General features: G+C 33.7%; 1 protein-coding gene across 1 annotated transcript in view; it reads right to left on the reverse strand.

The window, feature by feature from the left end:
• Positions 1–15,077, reverse strand: part of LOC128864923 (centaurin-gamma-1A) — a 120,885-nt gene extending 105,808 nt beyond the window's left edge. The window contains exon 1 of the mRNA XM_054104689.1: positions 13,951–15,077. Coding sequence (XP_053960664.1) covers positions 13,951–14,128 — 178 coding nt within the window. The 5' untranslated portion in view covers positions 14,129–15,077. The remainder of the gene's footprint in view (positions 1–13,950) is intronic.
• Between the last annotated feature and the right edge of the window lie 707 nt (positions 15,078–15,784).

The raw sequence follows: 15,784 nt of genomic DNA on the forward strand, positions 1-15,784 counted from the left end.
TCTAGCCAGTGCATTAAACAGCAAAATTGACAAAATTTTGTGAAAAAATGGTCAGGTCAGACATTATACATACTCCATTGGAATATACACCGTTGGACAATTATAGCACCAACACATATTTAAAAGATTTTACTATTTTTTTATAATTTTTTTTAATACATTTTTTATTTCAATTCTTTTTTATTTTAACTCATATTTTATTTAAATCCATTTTTCATAGAAATATAGTTAAAATTTTGTATGCGATTTATAAAAATTCGACAAATCTTCATCAAAATTTACTCAAAATACAGATTTTTTATCAGAATGCTGCGCCTTTTCTTCATACCACCTTGATCAAAAAGTTCCCAGAACAACTGCCAGGTAAGCTCAAAATCAACAGATTTGAGTTCTGTTTTTTTTTTTTTTTTTTTAATGTTTTTTTATAAAGTATCGCCGCACAGTGCCATACTTATCCGTGAATTTTGGACCAAAACGAAACGAATACCGTCCAACAGCCATCGAATTCACTTGACCATTCACGTGTTTATCAGCCGAAAGGAAGTAATGGAAAAATCGAAGACGGCTCCACCGAAAATAACATAGAGTTCCGGAAATGTTTCGAGAGCTGAATCAAACGCTAGCATAAGTGCGTCTCAATTGATATGGAGTTCTTGGAATCCGATAATATCACTTTTGAGGAATAAATATGTGTTCTGAATTTCCTGCATAAATTCCGGGCACTTTTTAATCAAGGTAGTATAACGAACGGATGACATTTTGTATGTAGAGAAAAGTTATCAAAAATCAAAGAGCATTTTGAGCCACTTTAATCTCCATTTCATTTATACTAGAATTTAAAGGTCTATAAAACTGTGTGCCCAATTTTTTTTTTGTAATTATACGACAACAGTCAAGCTATCATTTCAAGCGCTCATCTATCATACATTTTATACAGGCTTGGCAATTGGCCTTTACATTTTGTGTGAATTATTGCGAAGAGATTGGCTTGCAGAAACCCTAGAAGCAACAACTCCATTTACATTTATTATAAAAAGAAATTCAATTTGTTTGGAAAAAATCTTAAAATTCCAATAGTTATCTCAAAGGCGACTCCCTTAAATACACAAAATTGATTCAGGACGTCAAGCCCTACACTTTTTAATTTTTCAAGCCTGTTAATTTCATTCCTTCATTTTACTGTTTTTAACTCCATTTTTATTTAATCTTGACAATCAATTCTGCTAATTATTTTTGCACATAAACGCGGTAATGATGTCATATGGCAAATTTTTTACAATCTGCAAATGTGTCAGCGACCGGTTGAAATTTTTCTGAAACGTGCAAATTAACGACGAAACAGGTATTAATAACTTATTTTGCGTTTTACGAATAAAACCTTTGTGCCAGCACAAACAAAAGACAACAAAGATTTATTTAAGGCAAATATTTATAAAAATGGTATGTTAATTAAAAAAACAAAAGCAATGGAAAATATTCTATGACATGTGAACAAGGGAAATTTTTTGAATATAAATGAAATTTCCGAATGAAAGAAAGTAAAATGTTGGACAACCTTCTCTCTTCCCTTCCTTTAAATCTAGCTAAGGCTACTCAGATCTATTACACTATCAAAATAGAGTTTGCACGAGCACCTCTTTTTGTCCTCCTCACTGTTGAGTAGTTACAGAGAAGATGCACCACCATTTCTTCCATACTGGGGAGTTAGAAAATATTGTGCTTTGGTCTCAGCCTATCTGCGCGAGCCCACTATGCCTACTGTCTTTTGCTTTATAAAAACAGCGGTGAGTGGGGGATATAAGCCGGCTTTTAGCGATCCTGAAGATCGTTTGAAAGAGCACAAATCCTGCAGAACTTGAAGCTAGCCAATATTTATCAGTATTGGGGTATTCGACCCTTGATAAATCTAAGGAGTTCAATAACCTCTTCGCTCTATGAAAAATCTGGAGGAAACGCAGTTTCGAGTCAGCCTAAAAGATTATGTGACTATGAATTTTATGGTGCCTCTACACTTACCATTTGCGACAATCTATACAGCGCCCCTTGGGTATATATTCCACAAACTACCACCTCTCTTTTCAGACCTCGTTTCATTCATTTTAAATAAATTTAACAGGATCATCTTACAAACATTTAAACTTCCTTATCACTTCCTTTCTCTGAAATGCGATGAAATCCGCGGCTATCTAGAAAACATTGCGTATTTCTCCGACACATTAGCATTAATGACATTAAATTGACTTAGGAATTCAACAAAAAATATGGATTATTATCGCCCGCCCCACACGTGATAAATTGCTTTTATACAAAACAAAATATTTGATAAGATAGCGTACAGTGACAATTGAAATCAGTAGATTAACCAGCCTCTACTCGCCCCTCTTTTGCAGCAAATACTTTTATAACAAAGAAAGCAATTTTAGTAGAAAAATTCTGATGCAAATGCTTTGAAAGTGGCTAAGTGTTTCAGCTGTAGATAAGAAAGCTTTTTTTTGCAAAAATTATCTCATAAAAATAATAATAAATTGCTAAATAAATATCGCTTATATGTTCGCGTAGTTGGCTGTACACTCGGCTTTGAGGCGATGATTTATGAGCGGTTGCACGCAAAAAAACCTATTTGGCTAGAAAAATTCAAGGTGAGTAGACTTTCATTGCAATGGAGCGAGAGAGAAAGAGATTGCAAGAAAAGTATTATATTTGCATTGAATACAGAAAATTATAGTTATTTAGAGCACTGAGCAGGCAAAAATGCAAATGGAACATAAATGTAACTAAGTAGGTACAGGGTGGCGCAAAATTAATCATCCCATCGCAAGATTAACCATTTTTGGCAATGGCGTCGTACGTCAAAGGTCGAAATAAAGATTTCCATCACTCTAATATTTTTTTTATTTAAGAGGTAATTAATACAAGATTGGATGATTAATTTTGCGCTACCTTGTATTAATAAAAATATCCATGTGCAGGTGAAATTAAATGTACGGAAATTAACGTGCCGGTTTTATTTCTAGCACTTGTTGTTGCAAGTGATACAGAATATTTTTTTCTAGAAATAAATTCAATTAAAGTAATTAAGCTGCATTACATTAAATAAATATAATTAAAAACACTTAAAATGCAATAAAAGTTTACTGCTGCTAATGTAAGCGGGAAAATGATAACCTCGAAGCGCAAAATGTTTAAATCTAACAGAGATAAGACTGAATACACGTCTAAGCAGTTGCTAAATGTGACTAGAATAACATAGAGTGAAGGCAAATGTGTTGCAGTTCGAAAGATCAAGCATAGGGTAGCCTTAGACAGACGATACCAAGAGTGCGCGGTAAACTAGTTTTTGCATGATAAAAAAACCTTGCTAGTACATATAAAAGAAAATATTGTTAGCGAACTGATCGCCATGTTCCAAATACACTGCGAGAAATATATGTTTGAATAATAATGGATTTAGCGTACATCTTTAAGAGGATCTCATTCTAAATGTGACAAAAGAAATTTTTAAAGGAAGTATGAATAAATTAAGAAAAGCATTTTTCTAATAGCGGTCGCCCCTCGGCAGGCAATGTCAAACCTCCGAGTGTATTTCTGCCATGAAAAAGCTCCTCATAAAAATATCTGCCGTTCGGAATCGGCTTGTAACTGTAGGTCCCTCCATTTGTGGAACAACATCAAGTCGCACACCACAAATACGAGGAGTAGCTCGGCCAAACACCCAAAGAGGGTGTACGCGCCAATTATATATATATATACATATTTGAATAAGTCTTATGCTGTTGGAAAATGCTGCATTCATCGATTTTATCATCCAAACTGGAGATGAGATCAACGTCCAATAATTCCGTGTATATTTTAGGATTCATTTTGCTCGACACACAGCAAATGTTTGCTTTTCCTTTTGATGAAAAAGCTGCTCACTCCATAACGCTGCCACCACCAAAGTTTCTTTTTGGCATACTGCCGTTGTTATTACGCAAATTGTACCCATAACAAACATGAGTCTAGGCCATCTAGGTTGAACTTTTTTCATCGAAGAACACAACATTGTTCCACTCATTTTCCCACTGAATCTGTGTTCGAGCGAAGTCCAAACGCGATTGTCTGTGATGGATTTTCAACACAGGGTTGCACATCGGTTTTTTCAATTTTACGTATTCTGTGTTGCGTAAAATTTGGGAGATGTGCCTGGTTGTCACTGGAAGACCCAGCTTCTCTTTTATTCGAGTCGAATTTAAAAAACTTTCCATGGTTTCCTTATTGATTTGGTTTATTTGGCGGTTAGTCATTTTTTATTGCCTTTCGTAGGGTTTCTAACACCAAAATGTTTGCCTTTTTTTTAAAGAGTGCACCACTGCCTCTGATCTCCCGATTCATCGTCCAATTTCTCGACTTGAATAGCCCTCTTTATAGTACAGGTTGATTTGGACCTTTCATTATCAGAATCATTAAGATATTTTAGCTCTTGTATTTTGATACAATCTTAAAAAACATATTATTAAAATAATTTTGTACTAGAATTGTTAAAAAAAAAAAAAAAAACTAGCCAATTATCAATTTAAGACAAAAAAATGTTCTTTTTTACCCACTCAAATTTTTTGGGCTTCCTTATTCAGATGCGTTTAAACGAATACTATATTTCTTATTTTTATTCTGATATTTATAAAGCTACTAATATATTTAAGTACAACAACAACAACGAAACTTAAAATTTGCATGCAAACGATATGAGCTAGAAGTTGTTGTGAGCAATGCATTGAGAAAAGAGAAAGAAGGTAGTAAAGCTAAAATTAAGATTGCGTTTATTCGTGTCACTGTTTGCAAAATTTTCACTACTTATTTATTTTGTATACATTTTTTTTTATAAAAATATTGTTTATACTACAGTTACAACCATAAAATGCAAACAAATGTTTATAAAAGTTACACACTTTTTAAACAGTTTTTTTGGATACATTTCTAGCATCCAGTTTTATATTTAGGGCCCATTACATTTTGGTATAATAAAGCGTAAGTTTGAAGTGGCTGAAAAACCACGTTGATTTCTGACATTTTCGTTGCCCAGCCTGCCGCATTTTCTCCATATAATAAAAATGTTGGGTCGTCAACAAAAAAATTATCAAAAATCAACGTTCACAATAACAATATTTTACCGAAATTAAAAAAGCAACAAAATTGTATACCCAAAATTTTTCTAAAAATTCTAACTACAAAATTTGAATTTTTATGAAATTTTTTTTAATTTTTGTGAATTTTGAACAAAGTTTGAAACTTTAAGTTAAAGTTTTTTTTGTAGTTTGAACTATGTTCGCGTGAAAAAATACAAAGAAAATTATTTAGAAAAAAAAACAAAAATAAATAGTCTAAACCTCTTTATTGTGAACACAGAAACACACACAAAAAAGTTTAGTTAATATCAGAAAAATATTTCACAAAATAAAAAAGAGTAATATAGAGTAATAAAAAATAAGATATTACACGAATTTTTGCAATATGAAAAGTATAATTAAAAATTGCAAAATTGCGCAAAAACATGCAAATAAGACAAACAAAATTGTGTTAAAATTTTTTTTTTAATACTAATTTATATAAACAAAACTTGACAAATTTCAGATGGCGTTAGCGAACCAGAGTTTAGTATTTCTGCTCATACACACATACATACGTACATTGAAGCGAAAAACGAGTGAACAATTAATTTTCTTTAAAATATGAGACACTAAAGAGTGCCGACATTGCTGAGGAGTTTGTTAGGAAATAATAATTATTTCGGCAACCGCTGAATTTGTTTGCCAATTAACGAGCATTTATGGTTTTGTAGAGTTTTTAATAAGTTGTCTCAAATGTCATAACTGACTGATTGTGGCGATTTCTGCGATTTTCATTTGAAAGCCAGCACACGTCGAAAGAAGAAACCGGAGCACGAGCTCGGAGCTGCAATATCTCCCCATTTCAACACTTTGTGCTTTTCGGTAAAAGTTGCTGCAACATAACGTAAGATATTATTAAAATTATTATGCATATGAAACTATATATGCACTTACATACATATATACAGTTATTATGGCATCACATTTGTGGTAGTCAACGATGAAAGACAAAACTTTGCTTTGACGAGCTGACCAGCAGAATCAATAAGGCGGAAACGCTCGAATGCAGGTACGTATAGTACTTTCGCCAAAAGTACGGTAAAATGTACACAAATACACACACACACACACGTGTGTACATATAATTATTTACATATATCTGCAATATTAGTTGTAGGAAAATAAATTATTTTATTTAGCTGCGCCGTTGTGAAGCCAAACAATAGTGGCCAATCTCATAATGCAACAAAAGCGAGTGTATTTTTGTACTTTTTGTGGGCATATGCACATATATTTATATATGTATGTATGTATATGTAAGTATATAACTTACCCACTCACAACGCTGCACTGCAACGCAAAAATAATAAGTCGCAATTTTGGTGAAATGGCAATAATTTGCGTCGTAAAATTAGAAAGAAAAAAATATCCGCCCTGTCCAGCGCGCGGAGTGTGTGGTTGTGTTCCCTTGCGCGTTTGAAAGTTGCCTGAACTTTTACTTTTCAACTGTATGCAGAAAATTACTGTTATTATAATACCTTTTCGCACATTAATGATGATAAGTAATTTTTTTTAATTACAGTGTACTACAACAAAAACAAACATTTTCCATATAACACGCTACAAACAGCGCATGACCTGAGCGAACTTTTGCTGCATGAAATCGCTGCGGCTGCAAAATATTTGCTAGTGACTTAGGCAAAAACAAGCAGATGCTTGGAGATTTATGAATTTCGGCTGTGAGTAATCACTTAATTATATGTTTACATTGTATGTACATACACACATAAACACTAAGATGGTATTGCGTGGTTTTATGCAGATTTTTTTATTAACTGTTACGTGTTTGCTAGTGCTTTTTTGGTATATTGAGTGTGAAAGTTAGATAGAAATAATTAGAAATTATAAAAAACTACTAGAAAGCGTAATATTTACTTTACTTTTGCTATTCGCAAAGGACATTGAGATTACTGGAGATTTGTTTCTCCGTCACTTTCTCTTAACTCTATTAAGGTTTCCAAGACAGACTTGTTGGAAAACAGACTTGTTTGGAAACAATAAAAAGGCTTTTCTCAGTAACATCAATAGATCTTCCAACACACTGAGCCACTGAGCTCTAATAAATAGAGCAGTAAACGAGTAAATGAAAGTTAAACATTTCTCAATAGCAACTGGCCTCTCACTCTCTAAGCTAAACACTTATACGGGTATAAGGTCTAAATAACTAATTCGAGTAGCATACATCTGATTTTTATTCATAAATCGCTTCTTAAGCATATTGACAGTAAAACTTCGTGCAAATTAGAAAAAAAATTCTTCAAAATTTTATACTTTTAATCAGAATTATTAGGAAAAACTCGAGTGCCCAGTTATATAGCCTTAGAACTTTTTGAATTGAAGTAATTTATAAAATTAAAATTCTAGTAAAATTAAACATTTTTAATTATAGTGAAATTTTGCTTTTAATTTTTTTTTAATTTGCATAAAAATTGAAACTTGGATTTATGTAATTTTTATGGGAGAATGAACTAGGTAAAAGAAGTGGCAGTCAGTCTCTAAACCGTTGTCGATCCATTGTGATAGAGATTGAACCACACTTTCAGAAAAAATTCAAATTAAAGAAGAAACAAATAAATTGTCAAAACGTGTCAGTAAGTACCTGTTCCATAGTTATTTAACGCACTGTATATGCGTTTTGATGAACAGCGCGAGTGAATTTTTTGAAAGTTTGTTTGCAATATTAACAAGCGAGCATCGTTCAAATTATGAGGTATCCAACCTCTGCAAACATTCTTCATAACTAAGTTGTCATGCAAAATCGAAAGATGCTAGATTACCAGGCTTTCAGCTATGATGAAAAATTAAACTAAGCGATTAACACAGCTGCCACGTCACCGGGGATTCGGCACAGATTCTAGCCGCTCATTTCACACATATTCACACACTTGTCCTCTCAGTCGTTGTTCAGACGGCAAATCTATGTGCTGATTTTTTTCGTATATCACCAACACAATCTCAGGTTTTTTGCATACAAGCCGCTGTTCTAACCCTGGTTACGTCGCTCGCTCCATCAGCTGATACTTTCAAATTCGTTGAGAGCCAGTTAACGGTGTGGTACTGGCCACACCTTCTAAATTTATTGTATGTATTCTGGAACAACAATAGTTGATGGCCGACTTTCATTGAGGCTAACACGGCTCCGTTTGAGTTATGCGAATCACTCGTTTACGGTTGTTTGAGGACGGAAAACGCAATGAAACTGATTGATGCCTTATTTTTGAGTTTGGTCACATTGGAAAGAAATAAATTTTTATATTCTTATGAAATCGAACGCTGTTAAATCGAAACTACTGAGCGGATTTTTGATTTGTTAATGCAGTTTTCTATAGAAAATTACCAATTTTATATTCTCAAAAGGACACATCCGGCAAATTCCATTTAAGGGGTGGGTTCATAAAATCGATTTTTTTGGCTTATTAATTTCTATAACATCTCAAGAATATTATCCTAAATTTTCAAGTCGATCCGAATAATAGTTTAGGAGATACAGCCTTTGGAAGGTGTGCGCTCCAAGCCACTTTTATTGTTACTCAAAACTTTAAACGCGTTTTTCTCGGAACCCTGTTTTCAAAGTCGGTTGTCAAATGTTTTCGAAAACTACTCAACCGATCTCGATGAAATTGCAAACAGGTGTTCGAGATACGATACACTCGTGCTTGAATGAAGGATTTTTTTTTTTTTTTTCAATTGCAACTATTTAAAAAAAAACAAAATGTTAAGCAAATTTGACCGAAATTTTCATTTTTTTGGAAAAATGTCTGCCAAAATTCCAATTTTTACTTTTTTTCTTTCCTTCGTTCAAGCACGAGTTTATGGTCTTAACTAAAACACTTATTTTTGTTTTTCATTTTTGATGATCCTGTCAGGAGTTATGCTGACAACGCGGACGCACCTTTTTTTCGAGGGGTCACCGTAAATGACGTGACAATGGAAGAGTTTTAAGTTGTTTTTTTTTGAAACTTTCAGAAATTATTCCTTAAATATGTATCTATAAGACAGAGGAAAGTTTGAATTAAATAAATAATTTTTTACATAGAAAAAAAAATGTTGAAAATAGGCGTTTCTTTTACGACGAAACCCATGTAACCCCTTAAGGATAGACTCCACAAACTTTTAACTTTGCCCTGAGATTTTAATTTATAGGCGTTAGAGTAAGCAAAGTTTGATTTCCATTTATAGTTGTAATATATGCATTGGGGGTTTAAATTAGATTCAGTTACAAATTTCGAATTGCATTTTTTTGTAACTTGTATTTTAAAATGAATTTTATCCACCTCACTAAGAGTCTTCACCACATTTCTTCTTATGTTTGTTTTGCAAATTTGTATGCATTCAGGAAATAAGTTCGCCTCTCGTTTTGCACACCAAAAAGCAGCTCTATTTTCCTATAATCCGCACTGTTTATTCATTGAAATATGCAACACGTACAAACTTAAACGAGGAGAACAATATTTAGCATGTACTGTGACAGTACAACAACTATTTGTTGTTGGCAAGCTTGTCGCATTTATTCGACCTATTTTCGTCCAAACGCAATTCCCATCATAAATTCCAAAACATTAGAGTCACTAAATACATAAATTCCACGTCGCATTAATACAACGAATTTCAATTTGTCATGTCATATTTGCAGTATCAAAACTAGTTGAATGTGTGTGTGTGTGTGCACGTATATAGAACATAAGAATGTGCAAATGTGTGAGCGATCGTTGTGTGGTTTGAAGTGGTCAGTAGGCGGAAGATGTGCGCGAATTCCCAACATTTAATCTGATTTTACTGTTTTTCCCATTTTTCATTTACGCATAAATTTGTAATGCGCTTACATGCGGGCACATGTACGTACGTATGTTAGTGTGTAAATAATTTTTTTTTATTAATCTAGCAAAAATGATGTTGACAACTGTCACCGCTGCAACAACTGACGACTATTTAGCTGTCGGTACGAGTATTTTTTGTTAGACAATTTTGGCGTACAGTGTTAGAGAAAAGTCAGCACATACATATGCATGCTAGAGTATAACCTGTGTATTGGGGAACTCTTAGCTTCTCGTTATCTTACATTCATATTTTCTGTTTCTCGTTTCTTGCCGTGATTACTCTACTTTGATTATGTTTTTGCTGCCGTGTGTGCCATTCTCAATCGATGTCAATTGCAATTTTGACGCATATGACAGAGTTAGGTTATTTTTATTATAGCAGAAAAGTGGAAATGCAAAACTCGTAATTGAAATATGTGCGAAGATGTGTTGTGGAAAGTTCTTAATTCTTAATCAAGTGATCAAATTGAAATAGAACGAAAGGAAGAGTTAATTAACTGTATGAAATTCTTAGCAATTTAGTTGGCATGATAAGGAAAGACACATAAGTAAATCAGATTTATTAGTTAAATGAAAGACTTATGTCTTCAAAACAAAAAAACAAAATAAATAAATAAATAACTAATTTATTGATATTTGACAAGTAGAAATTAGGCCAATAATAAAAATTAAACGGTACACGCTTAAAAAATGCATTCAAATTATTAAAATTCACTATAAAAATGGTGAAAATTTGACAGAGACGGTTCGTAAAACTCGAACATTTTTGGGCCATCGTGAAGCACCTTGTCGGACCGCAATAGAGAAATTGGTGAAAAAATTCGAGCTGTTGGAACAAGTTAGTGATGTGAAGTATCAAACCCGTGCACGTCGCTCAAGAACAGCCGAAAATCGAAAATATTGCTGTTGTAGCCAAAAGTGTTGAAGAAAACTCAGGTTTGTCCATTCCTGGTCGTTCTTTGGAAATTGGCATTCCACAAACGTCATTCCACCGTATTTTGCATACAAATTTGGATCTTAAGGCTTATAAAGTCCAGTTAACACACAAACTCAAGCCGGCCGATCATCAACAACGTCGTGTCTTTGCTGATTGGGTCGTTGAAATGCATGAAAATGATCCGGAATTCCATCGAAAAATCATGTTGAGTGATGAGGCCCATTTCCGGCTTTGTCAACAAGCTAAATTGTCGGATCTGGGGCTCAGAAAATTCAAGAGATACTGGAGTGCACTATCGACAGATAATTAAAGATTTTTTATGGCCGGAATCGGATGGTATTGATATGGACAACGTTTATTTTCAACAAGACGGCGCTACGTGCCACACAAGCAACGAAACCATTGATCTTTTATCAAAATAACACCTCTTATTGGAAAACCCTTTATGTGTGAATCTCCAAAAAACAAACACATATCTTCAACTCTCAAAAGTCAACGATGTAGGACTTATAAATATCTCGAAACCATAAATATCTCGTCATAAAAGTGTTTATCCACCGATGTTTGTTTGAAACAGATACGAGTTTGTTACAAAAAACAAAAATAAAAAAAAACAACAGTAATAAAACAAGGAAGATGATCTTGAAAGTTTTTATTGTAGTTTAAACAGGCAAAAAAACAATTTCATCAGCCTATCACACCTCCGAATCAGCTTGAATTTCAAAACACTGAAAAAGTAATACTTAAAAAGCAGCAGAGTCGATCACAGTTGAAGAGGCAATAAAAATACATCAAAATATACAAACAGCAAAAAGGAAACCGACGCAAAACAGTAGTCAAAAAACAACAACGAAAGAAAAGCACAAACACAAATAAGTAAAGTGGCAATGGATATTAAAAAAAATTAAAAGAAAACAGCATTCGAATAACCACTAAAACAGATATGACTGCCAAGTTTTAATAGCTTTTTCAATAGCAAAAAAAACAACAAATTTGCTAGCGGCTGCAGACAAGTATCGAATTGAATTGGTAGGTAAAATCAATGCTTGCCTCCAACCAACTGGCTTTTTAACCATTCCACCGCTGCAATGACAAGCAGTGAACTGCAGTAAAGCGGAAAATCGTTACCAAAGTTTATGGATGCTTGCATTTCCTCGAGTTGCTGGTTAAGCAAACCTACAGTCATTAAAGCAAAAGCCCAACAAATTGCAATAAAAGCAATTAGGTAAGCATTTACGGTAATTATTGTGTTACGTACGAGCCATAGACATGAAAAGCAGGCCAAGTGCTGAGGTATAAATAAGAAAAACCAAAAATAAAAAACAAGAGTTGCGAGACAAAAAATTAACAGGCCAACACTATTAAATAATAAATATTAGCTAAAAAAAGTTGAAAAAATTAAAACAATAACATTATTAACATTGAAAAGAAAAACTAAAATTTACATTTATGCCTGTATGTAGGTAGATCCCCAACAGCCCCGCTCTGTCTGTGCGCCTTCATGTAAAATCAAATAGGCGATCGGCGCCGTTCGTCGAGTGTCTAGCGCATGCGACTATTTTATGGCCAGCAGTTAACACCAATGTGTTAAAAGTATTGCCTCTTATTGTTGTTGCTATTTAATGGATGGCTATTTAAGCAATTGTTGTCCAACCAGTGGCTACATACAAGCGGCCCGCCGCACTTGTGCGAATTTCAATAATTTACAACAGAAAAAATGGAAAAACGTGTAATTCGCCAATTACGCGCGAAGCCAAAATGTTCTTACTTAATTGTATCTTTTTTTATTTATTTTTTTTTTGTTTTGTCGAAGTCATAAATGTTGTAAAATTAATGTCACAATTTGTGGCAACCAACATAAATTAACTGACAATTTGCGACTTGTAGGTAGATTTGGGCCAGTCGTTGATAAAAGCTTAATTTTCAGGAATTTCGAATGGATTTTTTTTCAAAAATTTGCAACCAAACTGGATATTATTAAGGCAATGGGTGGCTTGTATGACGTTTAAGAAGGTTAGGGAAAAGTTCTAAATTGCTATCCCAGGCTTGGCGAAAATTAATACGAAAATTTTTAATTGGTAAATTGAAATCTTCGAGCTTTTGTATGTGAAAGCTCCAGAAACTCACGAAAGTTTTAAAACTTTCACAGCTAAATTATATAATAATATAATTACCGCTTTTTTTATTCATACATGATTTTATTTACTGAATCGTATGAGTAAACTTAAGCCTAACAGTACGTTTTTAAATCTTAACCTAATTTTTAACCTAATGCTTTTTAGTCCGTTTAATGGGCTCTTTTTGTTCTACGTATTTTCATCTCTCTCTCTCTAATACGGCGATCTCTTCGTTCTAGACGTGACATGCTGGGTGTGCGAGCAGCGAGAGGGTTCGAAATTTGTTAAGATATTTTCGCAGCAACCTTTGATTTCGTCATCGACTACTTTAATTACAAATTTGCATCCAAATTTAGATTAGCTTAACAATTTGGCATTCATGTTGTCATATCAAAAGATTTTAAATTTTTCTTCAGATAAATCTACAAATTTATGAAAAAAATTCAAATTTATAAAAATGTACAAAAGCTCCATAAAATTTACGAAAGCTTAAAAAATTTCCCAAATGCCAGATCCAAAGACTATTAGGATAAATTTAGAATCAAAAGCAAAACCCTCTGCAGTATTTATTCCAAATTCCAAAGGGAACACATTTATGGAAACGTTTTTCGCAAGCTTCAAGAGTTTGTAAGAGCTTAAAATTAAAGCTCCATAAGCTCAAAAACATTTCATACCTTTTTTTTATCTTAGCTTATTAATATTATAAACATAAATATGGATTATCCTAGAAGTGTTATTGGAATTTCATGTTACCAAGCTCAAGGATGTAATATTCACGCAAATCTAATACTAAAAAGTTCACTTAAAGTTTCACATTCTAACCTAAATTATTAGATACGTTTTCTTATTACGACTAGATATATTATATTTTTAGAAGCGCCTCCCCTTCGCACTCCACTCAACCCTACACTCTGAAAAACAACACGCTACCTCACCTGATTTCCGCTTCTCGCGATCGGGTACAACCAAACTTTTGGCGCGCTTTACACGCAGCGAACGGCGTCTTATGGAGCGCAGAAAAGCTTCAGGCATGCGTGAGAAACGCTGTGGCGTTTCAGGCGGCTTAGCTGTTGCGGGTCGCTCGGGTAAGAAGAAATTCTTGACGGCCAGCATTTTGTTGCTGTGATTTGTTGATTTCCAGAAGTAGTGAAAATAACTGAGTACTCCAATTGAATTCGCTTGAGTGAGTGCCGGTGCCGATACAAAGTTTTCAACACAAATTTACTTTTGCGAATGCACAATTTTTAAACACTTAACTTACAAGTTGAAAAGCTTATTAGTGTTTTGATTTACAATTTTTTCTGACACATTTTTCGGCACTAAAAATTTTTGTTTAAGAATTTATATGCGTGCGGCCGCCAATGACAACCTTTGTCATTTTATCTGATTTTCGTGACTTTTCAGGTTTCGCATGCATTGTGTAAAATTTAATTTCAACGTCGCAAAATAATTTGCATGTGTAAATATTTATTAATATGTGACTAAGACATTTGATCATGCGTAACACTTTTAACTTTTGCTTTTCGGCAGCTTTTGAGGCGCTTTAGTCACCTGCAAACATTGATGAGTTGTATAATAAATATTTTTGAATAAATTTATTTAACAGTTTCGGACGTTATGTGCGAATCACTAATGCCATGCGAAATTTAGTGTGACATAATCAATGTTATGATGAAATCCAGTATATGAATAGATAGTCGAGGTTTCTATTGATTGCAGCATTTTTCTCCAACTATTCATTTGTTTATGGTTGTTGAAATTTTAAATTTTTTTCTAATGTTTCTAAACTTTTTTACAAACAGAAATGTTTCGTCATTCACTTTTCTTGAACAATTTTTCTTAATTCTATCACCCACATTATTGCGTTTTTATGCACATTTAACAACGCAAATAAATCGTTTAATGCGTGTGCATTTCCGGTTTAGCGAATAACAGACCGCGTACATAAATTCACATTGCGCATACAAAATAACACAATACACATTGAATATTACGCACTAAACCAATTCAACGCGCAGTCAAACTAAAACTGAGGGAAATTCTGCTTCAACAACAGTGTTTAACCGGCAAAAGCAATAACATGTGACTGAATATGCAAGCGACCGATAATCAACGAGCGGCCGAATACACAAGCGAACTAGTTTGTTTACAGCAAAATAGCAACAGTGCAACCTATTCAACGGCCAGCAAAGGTAAACAAAATGTTAGTAACAGTGGCGAGAGCAGAATGCTGTTAACCTGCTACTAAACGCTGTAAATAGTGATTGTTTACTATTGCTAATTAGGTAAAGGGAATGATGGCGTCTAATGGGTTAAATGATCAGGGATTTTTAGCTGTGATAAATTTCGTAAATCGCAAAATCATAAAACCAACAACAGCTAAGTAGACAGCTGCCTCTTGCACAGATAACAGAGCACTTGCCAATTGGGAAAACAAAAATTCATAATTTTCAACTGCGTAAATATGTACGTATGTACGTACATACATATGCATGCCTTTGCAGTTACACACGTCAGTGTTGATTATGTGAAAGATTTTGTTTATTTTTGTTCATGAAGGTAGGTTTCATGTTGCGAAATACATCTTTCTTTTTGGTTAGTGTAACAGAGGCCAGATACCGGCAAAATTAAATTAGTCTATATTTGTATGATATACATTATATAAATGCTTATATGTTAGCTGCCGGTAGTTTAAGCGAGCCGACTCGTCGTAAAGCTTTTTGAAATGTATCAGCAGATGTGGTAAGCATGCGCTTACGCATTGAGCCA

Source organism: Anastrepha ludens, chromosome 5 (genome assembly GCF_028408465.1).
Source record: "Anastrepha ludens isolate Willacy chromosome 5, idAnaLude1.1, whole genome shotgun sequence".
Lineage (NCBI taxonomy): Eukaryota > Metazoa > Arthropoda > Insecta > Diptera > Tephritidae > Anastrepha > Anastrepha ludens.